The 16,043-nt window shown below is 38.5% G+C and overlaps 1 protein-coding gene across 1 annotated transcript; it reads left to right on the forward strand.

Annotated features, from left to right (window-relative positions):
• The first annotated feature begins 7,631 nt into the window (after positions 1 to 7,631).
• Positions 7,632 to 15,620, forward strand: SAP18 (Sin3A associated protein 18). The gene is made up of 4 exons (XM_070749773.1): positions 7,632 to 7,864; positions 10,453 to 10,562; positions 13,414 to 13,536; positions 15,215 to 15,620. The coding sequence occupies exons 1-4, from the start codon at positions 7,793 to 7,795 to the stop codon at positions 15,369 to 15,371; spliced, it is 462 nt and encodes a 153-aa protein (XP_070605874.1). The 5' UTR covers positions 7,632 to 7,792; the 3' UTR covers positions 15,372 to 15,620.
• The last annotated feature ends 423 nt before the right edge of the window (positions 15,621 to 16,043 follow it).

The following is a 16,043-nucleotide window of genomic DNA, read 5'->3' on the forward strand; positions in this document are numbered from 1 at the left end:
ATAGAATTTTATTGGCCAAGTGTGATTGGACATACAAGGAATTTGTCTTGGTGCATAGGTTCTCAACGTACATAAAAGAAAAAGATACATTTGTCAAGAATCATTACACACTTAATGATTGTCATAGGGGTCAAATAAGCAATGAAGAAACAATCAATATTAATAAAAATCTTAGGATACAAGCAACAAGTTACAGTCATACAGTCCTAAGTGGGAGGAAAAGGATGATAGGAATGATGAGAAAAACTAGTAGAAATAGAAGTGCAGATTTAGTAAAAAGTCTGACAGTATTGAGGGAATTATTTGTTTAGTAGAGTGATGGCGTTCAGAAAAAAACTGTTCTTTTGTCTAGTTGTCTTGGTGTGCAGTGCTCTGTAGTGACGTTTTGAGGGTGAAACAGTTTGTGTCCAGGATGTGAGGGGTCAGTAAATATTTTCCCGGCCCTCTTTTTGACTCGTGCAGTATACAGGTCCTCAATGGAAGGCAGGTTGGCAGCAATTGTTTTTTCTGCAGTTCTGCATTGTAGGAGTAAGGGAGGGATAAACTTACATTGTAGGAGTAAGGGAGGGATAAACTTACTAAGACCTCCTAATCCACTGTGAAAAAACCCAGGAAGAATCCTCAAGGTCACTGCTTTCAGTTTCCATATAGTACTGCTCAAAGTAAAGGAAATAAGATGAGCTTGAACTCTTAGAACAGGAAAGTTGACATGATTGAATAGTTATAACTAAGATGCATTGGGATGACTCTCATTATTGCAAATAAGGAAGGATATAACAAAAGACTGCAAAACAAAGAAGGAACCTGGGGGTGAAAGTGGCCAAGAATGAGAACAAATGGATAGCTCAGAGTAGGTCAAGGCAGTGCCGGGAAAGCTAAAAATCACAAGACGCAGGATTAGGCAAAGGCTGCTAAGAGGAATAAAAAAACTTTTTGGAATCTATTTCAAATAAAAACGGAAGAGCTTCTCAGTGAAGACAGCGAAATGCTAATAGGCACTTTTTAAAAAGCACAATGATTTAATCTGTTTTGGTACAGTCTTCTTTGAAAAGAGATTATTGGGGTTGCAAGAAAGGGAGGGACTGCATTTGAAAGAGGGATGGGGCTTTAGTCACATATCTGTAGTCTCTATTTTGACTTTTTTACTCCTTTTCTGTGGACACCTCTAGAGGATTTAAAATATTAAACAACTGATTCAAGCAACCATAGAGATTATTCTTGAGACATACAGTGGTACCTCTACCTAAAAATGCCTCTACTTACAAACTTTTCTAGATAAGAACCGGGTGTTCAAGATTTTTCCCCCTCTTCTCAAGAACCATTTTCCACTTACAAACCAGAGCATCTGTAACCGTAAAAGGCAGTGAAAAGCCTCCTTGGGGCCTCTCTAGGAATCTCCTGGGAGGAAACAGGGCCAGAAAAGGCACGGAGAAGACTCCATGGGGCCTTTCTAGGAATCTCCTGGGAGGAAACAGAGCTGGAAAAGGCAGGGAGAAGCCTCCATGGGGCCTCTCTAAGAATCTCCTGGGAGGAAACAGGGCCTCCACCCTCCCTGTGGTTTCCCCATTCGCACACATTATTTGCTTTTATTTTGATTCCTATGGGAAAAATTGCTTCTTCTTACAAACTTTTCTACTTAAGAACCTGGTCACGGAACAAATTAAGTTCCTAAGTAGATTTTATTTGTTTGTTTGTTTGTTTGTTTATTTGTTTATTTGTTTATTTGTTTATTTATTTATTTATTTATTTATTTGTTTGTTTATTTATTTATTTATTATTTATTTATTAGACTCGGGGCGGCTCACAAGAGCAATAGAACAATTCATAATAAATCTAATACATTTAAAAACATTTAAAAATGTTTTAAAAATACAGGTACCACTGTAGTTGTTTGAATTTCTTCCTCATCAAAAAACCCGCAAGCAAATATAGCAAGACCTGGAGAGCAACTTCAGACATTTATTTATTTGTTTATTTGTTTTGTGAAGCATATATTAGATAACAGATCTAGGTATAAATATGGTTATTAGCACATGAAATGGATACGAATAAACCAGTCCTCACACTTATGACTATGGGCACTTGGCAGCCGGCATACGTTTACAATCGTTGCAGGGTTATGTGATCACCATTTGCAACTTTCTCAGCTGGCTTCTGGCAATCAAGTCTACGGAGAGGGGTGGCAATCAAATCAAATCAAATCAAATCAAATCAAATCAAATCAAATCAAATCAAATCAAATCAAATCAAATCAAATCAAATCAAATCAAATCAAATCAAATCAAATCAAATCAAATCAAATCAAATCAAATCAAATCAAATAAAAAAATATCAATGGGGGAAGCCAGATTCACTTAACGACTGACTGATTCACTTAACAAGTGCAGCTATTCACTCAACTTATGGCAAAAAAAAGCTTGTAAAATCAGATGTGACTAATTTGACAACCACCTTGCTTAGGCATTTCTGTTCATAAGTCAATAAGTCAAGTCAATAAGTCAAGGATTTCTTTAGTACAAATGCAGGAAACACATTTTTACAATATATATACATATTGTACTGATTGCTTACTGGAAGTTAAACTGTTCTTCCCATATTACAAAGCTTGCTTGGTGGCCAAAGCAGAGAGAAGCAAAATATAACTTACTGTAATTGTTACCTTACACAACGTCTGCTGTGCAAAATTAGCCATACCAGACACAAGTTCATAACTGAACTATGGAGGAAGGTTTGAGCTATTTGGATAAATTTGTATATTATGTATGGATTACTTCCTTGTTAATTACGTTCTGTTAAAAAAGGTCCATCCGTGTGTCCTTTTTGTGTATCTTTCCTGCCATCTTTACACTCTGAGCTAAAACATTTGGAAGGAAGTTTATCAGGCCGAACATTCTTGTAAATCTGAACTTGGCTGCCAAGAATGCAAATGATTCATTCCCTATGAGGAATTAATTTCCTGTCCATGCTACTCCACCCCCTTTAAACATACACTTACTATTCAAAACAAGTGACCCCTCTGTTTCTTTACTCTGCACAAAGTGCATTCTTAACTGTATGATAAATAAATTTCTCCAAATATTTCTGACAATTTGTTCGTAGACAAACTGAAATAAAATAATAACCCAGAGCGTCAATATTAATGATATATTATTATTATTATTATTATTATTATTATTATTATTATTTATTGGATTTGTATGCCGCTCCTCTCCAAAGACTCAGAGCGGCTCACAACAACAAAACATAGTAGAAATCCAATTATTACAAACAATTTAAAACCCTTAATATAAAAATAATCATACATCCCAGACATACCATGCATAAAACGGAACGGCCCAGTGGAATCAATTCCCCCATGCCTGACGGCAGAGGTGGGTTTTAAGGAGTTTGCGAAAGGCAAGGAGGGTGGGGGCAATCCTGATCTCCAGGGGAGTTGATTCCAGAGGGTCGGGGCGGCCACAGAGAAGGCTCTTCCCCTGGGTCCTGCCAGATGACATTGTTTCATCGACGGGACCTGGAGAAGGCCAACTTTGTGGGACCTAACCGGTCGCTGGGATTCGTGCGGCAGAAGGCAGTCCCGGAGATATTCCGGTCCGATGCCATGAAGGGCTTTATAGGTCATAACCAACACTTTGAATTGGGACCGGAAACGGATTGGCAACCAATGCAGACTGCAGAGTGTTGGTGTAACATCGGCATACCTGGGAAATCCCATGATCGCTCTCGCAGTTGCATTCTGCGAGATATGATAGCAACATGATAGAAGAAATTCAGAGGCTCTCTGTTCAAATATATTGGGGATAAGGATTGTCTGGAGAGAGAGAGACAGAGAGAGAGAGGGAGCTTATATGACCTGTCAGGCATTCAATTCAAAATTTACCAAAACCCAGCTACTCTATCTTTAAAATGATACTAACTGCCATTCTGTTCCTTACATGCATCATACAAAGCTTCATTTAAATAAATGTCCCATCTATATATATTCTGTTTGGTGCACAAAACAAGTTCTCAATTATGCCAGCCTTATAAGTCAGTGTTTTAAAAACTTGGCAAATTGAAGATGTGCAGACCAACTTCTAGCATGTTAGCTGGAGATTTCTGAAAGTTGAAGCCCACACATGTTAACATTGCCAGATCTGAAAAGCATTGCTATAGACAAAAGAGTTGATCGCCTCAATTGACTACTAGTTGATTGATCTTAATGACTACTAGTTGATCTTGATCTTGCCTGGCTCTTGGGATCCAGTGAGCTAAGAAAGGTAACTGAATCTGCCTATCTACAAAATGCCACAGCATATTCTCTAATAATAATAATAATAATAATAATAATAAATAAATAATAATAATAATTTATTAGATTTGTATGCCGCCCTCTCCGCAGACTCGGGGCGGCTCACAACAAGAATAGTAACAATATAACAATGTAGAAACATAGAAACATAGAAGACTGACGGCAGAAAAAGACCTCATGGTCCATCTAGTCTGCCCTTATACTATTTCCTGTATTTTATCTTACAATGGATATATGTTTATCCCAGGCATGTTTAAATTCAGTTACTGTGGATTTACCAAACACATCTGCTGGAAGTTTGTTCCAAGGATCTACTACTCTTTCAGTAAAATAAGCAAATCTAATATTTAAAAAAACATCAAAAAACACTGTCATTAAAAACATACTACTATCTACTCTTGCCAATTCAGTGTGAAGGGCTGTATTGCTTTCTAAGATTTAGAATGTGCTTTTTTTTAAAGGTTCAACTAGTACAATAAAAGCATTTTAAATTTTATTCGGTTTGTAACTTCCTAGATTCTAAGCATGAAAACATACTTGAGTGCCATCTAGCTAATCTTCACAAAATTTCAAAAGATCAACAGTTGTGTTTTATCAAAATGATCTGTGTGGACAAATTGTTTCGTAAAATTTACAATAGTCCTGGAAAAACCAATACAGTTGGAAAAGTAACTACAACTCTCAAGCTATGTCTGTCTGTTTGTCTGTCTGTCACATTATTGAATCAATAATCTCTGTCAGAGAGACACTGATCAGTATACAATAAAATGTTTTTAAAAAGCATATAGAAATTAATTTTTAAGAAAAATAGAAGTTAAAAGGAGTAAAGTATAATTAAACCTTGGTAAAAATTAATTGAAAAAAAAGTTCTCAGGATGCTAACCAATCCCTCAGCTGTGTGCTGTTTTGGTCTCCTGACACAAGACTGCAGAGCAGTGGTTCTCAACCTGGGGGTCAGGACCCCTTTTCGACTGTTTCACAGGGGTCTCCTAAGACCCTGGGAAAAGACAAATTTCCCATTGTGTTAGGAACTAAAGCTTCTATTCTGGTGCCTTGGAACATATTTTTACAATCCGACCAATCAGGTGTTTACATTGGGGGTGTCCCTCTGATCTTCCTGCCAATCATCTTAAAGCTCTGTTGGGAGAATTGGCGCTAGACTTATGGTTGGGGGTCACCACAACAAGAGAAACTGTATTAAGGGGTCGCGGCATTAGAAAGGTTGATAACCACTGCTGTAGAGCAATGGTTCTCAACCTGGGTGTCAGGACCCCTTTTCGACTGTTTCACAGGGGTCTCCTAAGACCCTGGGAAAAGACAAATTTCCTATGGTGTTAGGAACTAAAGCTTCTATTCTGGCGCCTTGGAATGTATTTTTACAATCTGACCAATCAGTTGTTTACAATGGGGGTAGCCCTCTGACCTTCCTGCCAATCAAATCAAATCAAATCAAATCTGTTGGAAGAATTGGCACTAGACTTATGGTTGGGGGTCACCACAACATGAGGAATTGTATTAAGGGGTCGTGGCATTAGAAAGTTGAGAATCACCGCTGTAGAGTCATGTTTGAAGTCATTTTCAGAAGGCCAAAAGTGTAGACCCCTACACCTCTGGGAAGGAGAATTTTCCACCGGTGGGGGCAATGACAGATAATCTTTGTAGAGCCCTGCCAGTTGGACTTCAACTGATGGCTCTGTAACATCCCTTTCCTTCCTGACCAGGTAGGTTTGGGCCGATGCAATGTTGGGACAATTAGGGCATGAGTGATGGAATTGTCACTGCAATACACAGAATTGTTGTCATTGGACCACAGTATTCAAAGCTGGCTTCTTAACTGTTGGTTAGTACAGTGATTTTCAACCATTTTTGAGACGCGGCACATTTTTTACATTTACAGAATCCTGGGGCACACCACCAACCAAAATGACACAAAATGACACTCTAACACAGTACATATTATACATATAGTTAATAATATAGTTTCTAAATGTATTTATACTCAGTGTGAAACCTGGGCTTGTTTCGATGAACACAAAAGGGATATCCTTTGGATTATGTATTGGATTGTTTTTTCACTTGTTGTGAGCCGCCCCGAGTCTTCGGAGAGGGGCGGCATACAAACCCAAATAATTAAATAAATAAATAAATAAATAAATAAATAAAGACACACACAAAGCTCTTCCTCAACAGTTCTCAGTCTCTTCTCTTCATCTAGTGGTGGCAACATTTACCTCCAGTCCTGACCAGGATTAGAAATTGGGACTATGGGGAGTAGCAGCTTCAACTACTCGCTGCGGCCACACAATGATAAGTGCGTGGCAGCCCGAGCGGGGACCTTCCTGGGTGTGGGTGAGAGGTGGCCTGCTATTGGTTCATTGCTAGTGGTTGGGATGAATCCTAGAAGGTGATTGGTCAGTGACCGTTCCCTGTGCCTCCATTCTTCCTGTCGCTGACAGCTGGAGGGATTGTGAGGGGAATGTTTATGTTCGGATGGAGGCGGCTGGCGGTGAGCCGGATAAATGGCCTCCATGGGCCGTATCCAGCACGCAGGCCATATTTTGGGGACCCATGTTTAATTTCCCCATGGCAAACACCTGACCATGCTGTGGCACACTGGTTGAAAAACACTGGGTTAGTGAGTAATGACTAATCCTGAGTGTCACACCATAAGAATAGAATAGAATAGAATAGAATTCTTTATTGGCCAAGTGTGATTGGACACACAAGGTATTTGTCTTTGGTGCATATGCTCTCAGTGTACACAAAAGAAAAGATACATTTGTCAAGCATCATGAGGTACAACATTAATGATGATCAAATAAGCAATCGGAAAACAATATAAATAAAAATCTTAAGGATACAAGCAACAAGTTACAGTCATATAGTCATGTGGGAGGAGATGGGTGATAGGAATGATAAGAAAAAAACTTGTAGTAATAGTAATGCAGACTTAGTAAATAGTTATAATAGTTTGTAAACTGGTTGTAGCAAAAAATTTGGAGGAACTCTGGGAGTTGAAGTCTACAAGTTGCCAATGTTGGAGACCCCTGCATTAAACAATCTCAATGCCCATCAACTCCTATCACAATGCTTCTTAACCCAGGCAACTAAAAGATGTCTGGACTACAACTCCCAGAATTCCCTAGGCTGAGAGTTATAGCGCGCACCATACAGTATTTGCATTCATTTCCCTCGCCTCAACATTCGTCTCTATTAGCTTATCCCCATTGGCCATTTAGAAGGAACCGCCTTACTTTTTTACCTCTCGGGGAACACTTAAATCTCGCGAGAGGTTTCTTCCCTGCCCCCTTCGCGGGGAAGCCCCGTCAAGCCTCCTTTGCTTTGGTGGGCGCCGCCATCTTGTTTTTACGGAGCTTGAGAAAAGTGCTTCCGGGTGAGCTTGTCGGCCCGTTGGTTGGAAAGCGGCGTTTGGCGCTTAGGGAGCCCGCGCGGCTTTCGTTTCATCGACGGGAGGAAGTCATCGGACGAAGATCCGTCCCGATGGCGGTGGAGTCTCGCGTCACTCAGGAGGAGATTAAAAAAGAGCCCGAAAAGCCCATCGACCGCGAGAAGGTACGGAAAGGAGTAAAGTGGAAGGAAGGTGGCGGGGAGAAGCGGGGATGGCCGGCTGGTCCCTGTTTGCATGGTGCGATGCCGTGTGCACGACGATCAAACCTCACTGGAGGTGAAGGACTTCAACTCCCAAAATTCTCCAGCCAGCTTTTGCGAGAGCTTTGCTGGCTGGGGAATTCTGGAAGTTGAAGTCCGCCAGGCTTAAAAGTTGTCCATGTTTTGGAGACCTCCCACTGTAAAAGTGCAACGGGCGCTTCATGCAATTTCATCTCTCCAAGCCCCACTTTGATGGTGAAAGGCGTCGGGGTCTTTCCTCCTTAGGTATCCTTATGGGTCTACTGAGAACATTTGAGGCTAAAACTTATGAAGAACGTTTGCAGGAACTGGACATGTCTAGTTTAATGAAAAGAAGGGTCAAGAGAGACAGGATAGGAGTGCTCCAATATCTCAGGGATTGCCACAAAGAAGGAATATTCTCCAAAGCACCTGAGGGTAGAACAAGAAGCAATGCGTGGAAACTAAACAAGGAGAGAAGCAACTTAGACCTAAGGAGAAATTTCCTGACAGAACAATTAATCAGTGGAACAGTTTGCTTCCAGAAGTTGTGAATGTTCCAACACTGGAAGTTCTTAAGAAGATGTTGGATAACCATCTGTCTGAAGTAGTATAAGGTTTCCTGACTAAGCAGAGGGTTGGAATAGAAGACCTCCAAGATCCCTTCCAACTCTGTTGTTGTTATTAACTCTGACATTGCACTTATTCTGTTATTACTAAATATCTAAGGAGAAAGGATCTTTCTTTTTTCTTTCTTTCTTTTCTTTCTTCTTTTCTTCCTTCCGTCTAAATTATAACATACTTTGTTTTTTACTGGGTTGCATGCAACCAGCATTGTGATCCATAATATGTTATTGGTCAGCAGCCCTCCAGAAGTTGTGAATGCCCCAACACTGGAAGTTTTTAAGCAGAGGCTGGATAACCATCTGTCTGAAGTAGTGTAGGGTTTCCTGACTAAGCAGGGCGTTGGATTAGAAGACCTCCAACTCTGTTGTTATTATTTGTTATTATTATTTATTTGTGCCCCAGATCATAAGTTACTTCACCTTCAACTGCAGCAGTACATGAGCACGTAATACTAGGGGTGGTGTAGGGTCTCCTGCTTGAGCAGGGAGTTGGACTAGATGACCTGCAAGGTCCCTTTCAAGATAGATAGATAGATGGATGGATGGATGGATGGATGATTGATAGATAAATGATAGATAGATATAGAGTAGATAGATAGATGATAGATAAATAGATAGAGATAGATAGATAGATGATTGATAGATAGATAAATGATAGATAGATATAGAGTAGATAGATAGATGATAGATAGATAGATAGATATAGATAGATAGATATATGATTGATAGATAGATGATAGATAGATATAGAGTAGATAGATAGATGATAGATAGATAAATAAATAGAGATAGATAGATGATTGATAGATAGATAAATGATAGATATAGAGTAGATAGATAGATGATAGATAGATAGATGATTGATAGATAAATGATAGATAGATATAGAGTAGATAGATAGATAGATGATTGATTGATAGATAAATGATAGATAGATATAGAGTAGATAGATAGATACATGATAGATAGATAGATAGATAGATAGATAGATAGACAGACGTGCATAAACACATTGCTGTGTCTACCATCCCTCTTCTACTGTCCTCTTTTATCATTACTTTTTACTTACATTATGTTTATACAAACTATCACAATCCTGTACGTTTGACAAATTAAAATAAAATTTGTAGTGTTTCTTTTTTTGGTGGGGGGGGGGGGCAAATAACACTATGAAAAAGGCCTATATCCTATCTAACAAAACATTCTAAATATTTTAGTTATTTAAACTTAGAAATACCGGTATCATTTCTATAGCTGTAGAGAGAATTGATATAAGTTATTTTCATACGCAAATTGGACATTTTGTTAAACTGATTTGGATTGTTCTATTAATCAGTAAACAGTTCTGTCATGATGGGCACATAAGAAGACTCATAAATATTACATTAACTCATGAGACCTTGTCATTGGAGATAAGCTTCATAAAAAGGCATCAAGTTCTATGATTGTTTTGACCCAATTGTGAATTTATTAGAAGTGTTTAAGAAAAGCAGTGTACAGTACAGTATTTTAAATTAAAGTTTTCTAAGATATTGTATGGGCTGGAGAAGTATGCTAGCTGTGAAATTAGTTAGTTGGAGAGAAAACTTGATGCGGTAAGGGATGGAAACAATATCACAAATAAATTGCTACTTCTTTCTAAACTGGCTGCTAACAAGCTTTGAAAATTCTTCAGAAGAATAGGATTTCTGTGTTACATGCATCATATTATTTTTCTACTGCTCCATGGAAACTTCATAACTAGAATTTTAAAATCCATTAAATGTTAGAAAACCAGCTAAAGATTTATTTCACTTTGCTACTTTTTATATTTTTGTAAACCAACCCTAAGAGAAATTGGATTAACACAAAACAAAATCAATGATACATAGTGGAAATACATTTAAGACTGGCTGTTTGGCTTTGCAGACCTGCCCTCTCTTATTGAGGGTCTTCACCACAAACAATGGGCGTCATCACCGAATGGATGAGTTTGCGCGTGGAAATGTACCTTCCAGTGAACTTCAGATCTACACATGGTGAGTTCTTGCCTTTACAGGTAACCATTTGTCTATGTATCAATATTGCATTAAAAACATATGAAAAGCATCATTTATGGTGTGATAGCAGAAAGGGGTTGCTGCTTTTTCTAATGCACAGAAGTTCTACTTCTGATAGAAGAAAGGCAGAAAAATTGGGAAGTCGGTTTTATAGCTTTCCTATTAATGGACAGTTTGTACCAGTGGAAATTGCACTCTACTGAGCAAAATGGAGAGGTGTATTTGAAATGTGAATGTTACCATGTTTACCAAAGAAAGAAGACTGCCTAATTTGTTTGTAGAATTGTCTATTGCTGATTTTTTAATGAATATAATTGTGGATTGATACTGTATGTTGGTTATACTTCAAAAGATAGAAAACATGGAGATATATATGGTTGATTTTATGTTGAAATCACCCTGGTATTCCCAAAAGAAAGCAAAGACGCTTCCTCCCATATTTGGGAATGCCAGGGTGATTTTTACAGAAAATCAACCATATGACTCTTCCCTGGCAAAAGCTGATTTGGAGGTGAGCCTGTAGCATAGAGGTTAATATCCTGCCTTACATGCAGCATGCTACAGGTTCAAATCCCAGTAAGGGCATGTCTGCCTGATGAGACCATAACAAAGTCGAAATAGATCTATAACAAATTCCCTTCTTTTTCACTTATCAGCAAAAATATGTAACCAAGATCGATATTGGTATGAGAGGAGAAAAAGATTGTATGATGGCAAATTATACATGCCTAGTGGAGCAAGTACATTGTTCGTATATTCTAATACCATATTCTACTGGTATTTGTTTACATGCATAGAAAAATTAAGTCCTGCAAATATTAATGGAAAGGCAATGGTTAATATTTGATATACTTATTGTTTGACAAAAGAAGCAAAAATAAATGAGTTTCTTACCACTTGGATACTTGAAGTGATCCAGTTAGGTTAGGAGAAACATAAGAAATTGAACATAATGGGAATGGGGCACTTAAGAAGAGTGTGTAATGAAATAAGGTCAGGGATATGAATTAAATTAAAAAAGTGAGTTTGATACAAAAAAGTAATCTGAAGAAGCATTTTGTAATAGAATAAGAACCAACAACTATATGACAGATTAATAAGTTAAAAAGGGAAAGATTAATAAAACTATTTGAGCTGAAACTTTCAGAATATGTGAGAAGTTTGAAGGATCTAAAGCAGGGGTGTCAAACTCACGTTGTCATGGCAGAACCACATGATGTATCGGGACTTTCCCCCCTTTACTAAATTGTGCATGGGCATGGCCAGCATCTGACCCATGAGCTGGGAGTTTGACAGTCCTGACCTAAAGTAATAGTACAGTGGTACCTCTACTTACGAACTTAATTCATTCCATGACCAGGTTCCTAAGTAGAAAAGCTTGTAAGAAGAAGCAATTTTTCCCATAGGAATGAATGTAAAAGCAAATAATGTGTGCGATTGGGAAAACCACAGGGACGGTGGAGGCCCTGTTTTCTCCCAGGAGATTCCTAGAGAGGCCCCACGGAGTCTTCTCCCCACCTTTTATGGTCCTGTGTCCTCCCAGGAGATTCCTAGAGAGGCCCCACAGAGGCTTCTCCCTGTCTTTTCCAGTTACAGTTTCAGACGCTCGGGTTTGAAAGTGGAAAATAGTTCTTGAGAAGAGGCAAAAAAATCTTGAACACCCGGTTCTTACCTAGAAAAGTTTGTAAGTAGAGTCATTCTTAGATAGAGGAACCACTATACAGTGATACCTCGTCTTACAAACCCCTCGTCATACAAACCTTTCGAGATACAAACCCGGGGTTTAAGATTTTTTTGCCTCTTCTTCCAAACTATTTTCACCTTACAAACCCAAGCCGCCACCACTGGGATGCCCCACCCCCTGACTTCTATTGCCTGCGAAGTGCCCATTTTTGCGCTGCTGGGATTCCCGAGGCTCCCCTCCATGGGAAACACCACCTCTGGACTTCCATGTTTTTGCCTCTTCTCAATCCCAGCAGTGCAAAAATGGGCGCTTCGCTGGCAATGGAAGTCCGGAGGTGGGGCTTCCAGCGAGGGGAGCCTCAGCGAAATCGCAGCATCACAAAAACACGGAAGTCTGGAGGTGGGGTTTCGAGGACTTCCGTGTTTTTGCGATCCTGCAACCCCACCTCCAGACTTCCGTTGCCAGCGAAGCACCCGTTTTTGCACTGCTGGGATTCCCCTGCAGCATGACAAAAACACGGAAGTCTGGAGGTGGTGTTTCCCATGGAGGGGAGCCTCAGGGCAATCCCAGAAGTGCAAAAACAGGCGCTTCGGCTGGCAAAAGGGGTGAGTTTTGGGCTTGCACGCATTAATCCCTTTTCCATTGATTCCTATGGGAAACATTGTCTTATCTTACAAACTTTTCACCTTACAAACCTTGTCCCGGAACCAATTAAGTTTGTAAGATGAGGTATCACTGTATATGGATATAATGGAAGCATGGATGGTTGGCAAAGAAAAGTATGGAAGTGTTGAGGTAAGCTAAATTTATATTATTCCTCCTTTTCTTTGCTTACTATTTGCGAAAGACAATAATATTGTTGAGGTATCTATGGATTCCTACATGAGTGTTTTACAAAAAAAGAAATGAGTGCTAATTCAAATCAAGTCATAATGACAAGAGAAAATGCAAAATATCTCTGATGCACACATAATTTGGGAAATTGGAGGAAGCCATTTACCACCAAAAGAAATATTTGTGAAGTATTTAGTGGGGAATATATTTCTTGATGCAATACTTTTCAGCTCCATGGTTCCTTCTTAGAATTAATACCATAAAATGAGAATCTACACTTACTAAATTGACCTTGATTTTGTTTTCCTCCAGGATGGATGCAACTTTAAAAGAGCTGACCAGTTTAGTGAAGGAAGTCTATCCAGAAGCAAGGAAGAAGGGGACACATTTCAACTTTGCAATAGTTTATACAGATCTCAAAAGGCCTGGGTACAGGTAATACCACTAATGGTAAAAGTGTCTCTACACAATGTTGTTAGTTGCAAGGTTTAAAAATTGTAGCATGCAATAGGGAACAAAAATTAATATGATGTAAAACTAAACTTAGTGTTTGTAAATTAAAGAGTCTTCTTACAATGGTTAATTATATCCTTTTCCCTATCCTATAAAATATATTTGTAAAGTCAGGCAGCTGCTAAATTATATATATCTCTGAACTGTAGCTGCCAATTATTTCAGGAGAAAGCAGCTGATTTCTTTCAGATGGAGAAAGTTATTTGGTTCTAGAAAGAAAAATAATTCTTCTCTAAAGAAAATTAGAGCTTAAATTTGGTAGTCAGAAATGAATGCTTTAAGTTGCAAATATCAGATGGCTAATTTTGAGTAGGATTTTTGTACACTTAGATTAGAACGCATCTGTTCTTCAAATGCAATTGCTTAGTTGTAGGGCAGCTTAACATAAATTGAATCATTGTTTATATTACACTTTCTCAAAACCACATTCAAGCTGTCTTTCTGAGTGCACGATAGACATTTTCTACAAATTTAAAGCATTCATTTTTAAGAGAGACATTTATTTGCATGCTCCCCAGTCTTTTTATTTGCAGTGAGCCATAAACTCAAGGCTGTATTGAAACTTTACAAGTAGGCTTAATTAATACTAAAAGGTTTAAGTGAAGATAATTAACACATGAAGCAAAGTCTAGGGTTATGGTTGAAAAGCTGCTGAGATGAATAAGGCACACATTTCAATGGAGGGAAACTGTTAACACTCATTGTTATATATAACACACAAAGAAAAATAGTTTGCGCACAAACAACAGGATATATGCTTAACTCCAGTTTTCTGGCATATTTTCTTCATTCCCAGGGTCTTGATTTAAACCTTTGGAGAGTTCATGTCAGTCAGAGTAGATAGTGTTGTACATATTCCTGGTCAGTTGGAGGATGATGAAGAAATTGAGGACTCTGATACAGATAGTGTTTATGAATTAGTGGTGGGCCCGGGGTTACAGGTAGTAGAACAGGGGGAAGGCCAGCAACAGGATGGGGCTATGAGTCCAGAATCTAGCGAGGAAGAATCAGACGTTCGATGGGTAAATCCTAAATTCAGAAGGGTCCAAAAACGTAAGGAACAGGTGTTTGGAAGAAGATATTAAGGGGAGGAATGGGTTAAATACTGTAGTGATGTATTTAATACGTCAGGGGGTCAGTGGAGAAGAGTGGAGTTTCAATGTTGCAGAATGAATGATGGAAGGTTTCCATTCCACTTCCAAACAAGCAAAAACATTCTGTGTTGATTTACAGTCATTTCTGCTGTTTTAGAATCATGTTGTGAGTACATAAATCTTGTTAACTAGGAGAAGGGCAGAAAGAATGCAAGGAATGCAATTAAGAAAAATAACGGGCTGAGAGCAATGTGCTAGAATGAAGTGCATTTGAATCAGGAAGAGAAGAGAAATAAAAATGGAGTTTCTTTGTTTATGAAATACTGCATTTAGTAAGAGTTATTTGTAATTGCTAAAGTTCTAACAGAAATTAGAACAGATAGTACTAAGGCAGAGGTGGTAGAACATTTCAGGTTGAGCCTACATTATTATGTTCAACATGTTTTCACTATTTCGATTTTGAATAACCTGGAGGAAAATAATGTCCCCTTTGCTTCTTTCTATAGGGTGAAGGAAATTGGTAGTACAATGTCGGGAAGAAAGGGCACAGATGATTCCATGACCTTGCAGTCTCAGAAGTTCCAGATAGGGGATTATCTTGACATAGCAATTACGCCACCGAATCGAGCTCCACCTCCTTCTGGTCGTATGAGACCTTACTAATATTTGCTGCCATCTGTAGACCTTCACCAATTTTGTTTTTGCATTATCGTACTGATTACTTTTTAAATGTAAAGCGAGAATATCAGAACATTTAGTGATCTTAAGAAGGATTGATGTTTGAATTATGTTATTGTACAAGGCGTGCCCTCAAGCTATTAGTTACCTCTGTCAGGTTTTTTACAAAGTTGCCCCAAGCAATATAATTGTTTTCTGTATTTTGTTATGAAATAAATATGCCACTAAATCTAACTTGTTTGTCGTTAAAGGAATTCGTGTTTCATAAATATACCGTAATTTTCTTGTAAAATGAACTAGTATATACATGGTGCTTATTCTTGCATCAACAGTGCTGTGGTAAGTAAATACACAAAGAAAAATACGGACTACTCCAAGGGTGTATTACTTCTTTCATTTCAGGTGCCACATTCCAAAAAGGTTATGACATTGCATCAGTTTTCTGTTTGTAATTGTTTGCTCTCTCTCCCACCGTGAATGTACCAGGCCTCACCTCTGTGCATTATTATGCCAAAGGAAAAAAAATCTGGTATTTACAGTTAGTTTACCTATAAATAGTACTTTGGCCTTCAGTGCCAAATTTTTAAGTATTGGCAGACTAATTTCAATGTTAAGTTTGAAAAACAGGAAGTTCAACTCTACCTCTTTTCCTTTTTT

The sequence above is a fragment of the Erythrolamprus reginae genome, chromosome 4 (genome assembly GCF_031021105.1).
Source record: "Erythrolamprus reginae isolate rEryReg1 chromosome 4, rEryReg1.hap1, whole genome shotgun sequence".
Taxonomy (NCBI): domain Eukaryota; kingdom Metazoa; phylum Chordata; class Lepidosauria; order Squamata; family Dipsadidae; genus Erythrolamprus; species Erythrolamprus reginae.

Bases quoted from the DNA above. Each gene is read 5' to 3' on its own strand.
- SAP18 (XM_070749773.1), top strand. From the start codon at position 7,793: ATGGCGGTGGAGTCTCGCGTCACTCAGGAGGAGATTAAAAAAGAGCCC. The intron at 10,563-13,413 runs GTGAGTTCTTGC...GTTTTCCTCCAG, and splicing joins GAACTTCAGATCTACACATG to GATGGATGCAACTTTAAAAG. The intron at 13,537-15,214 runs GTAATACCACTA...TTCTTTCTATAG, and splicing joins CTCAAAAGGCCTGGGTACAG to GGTGAAGGAAATTGGTAGTA.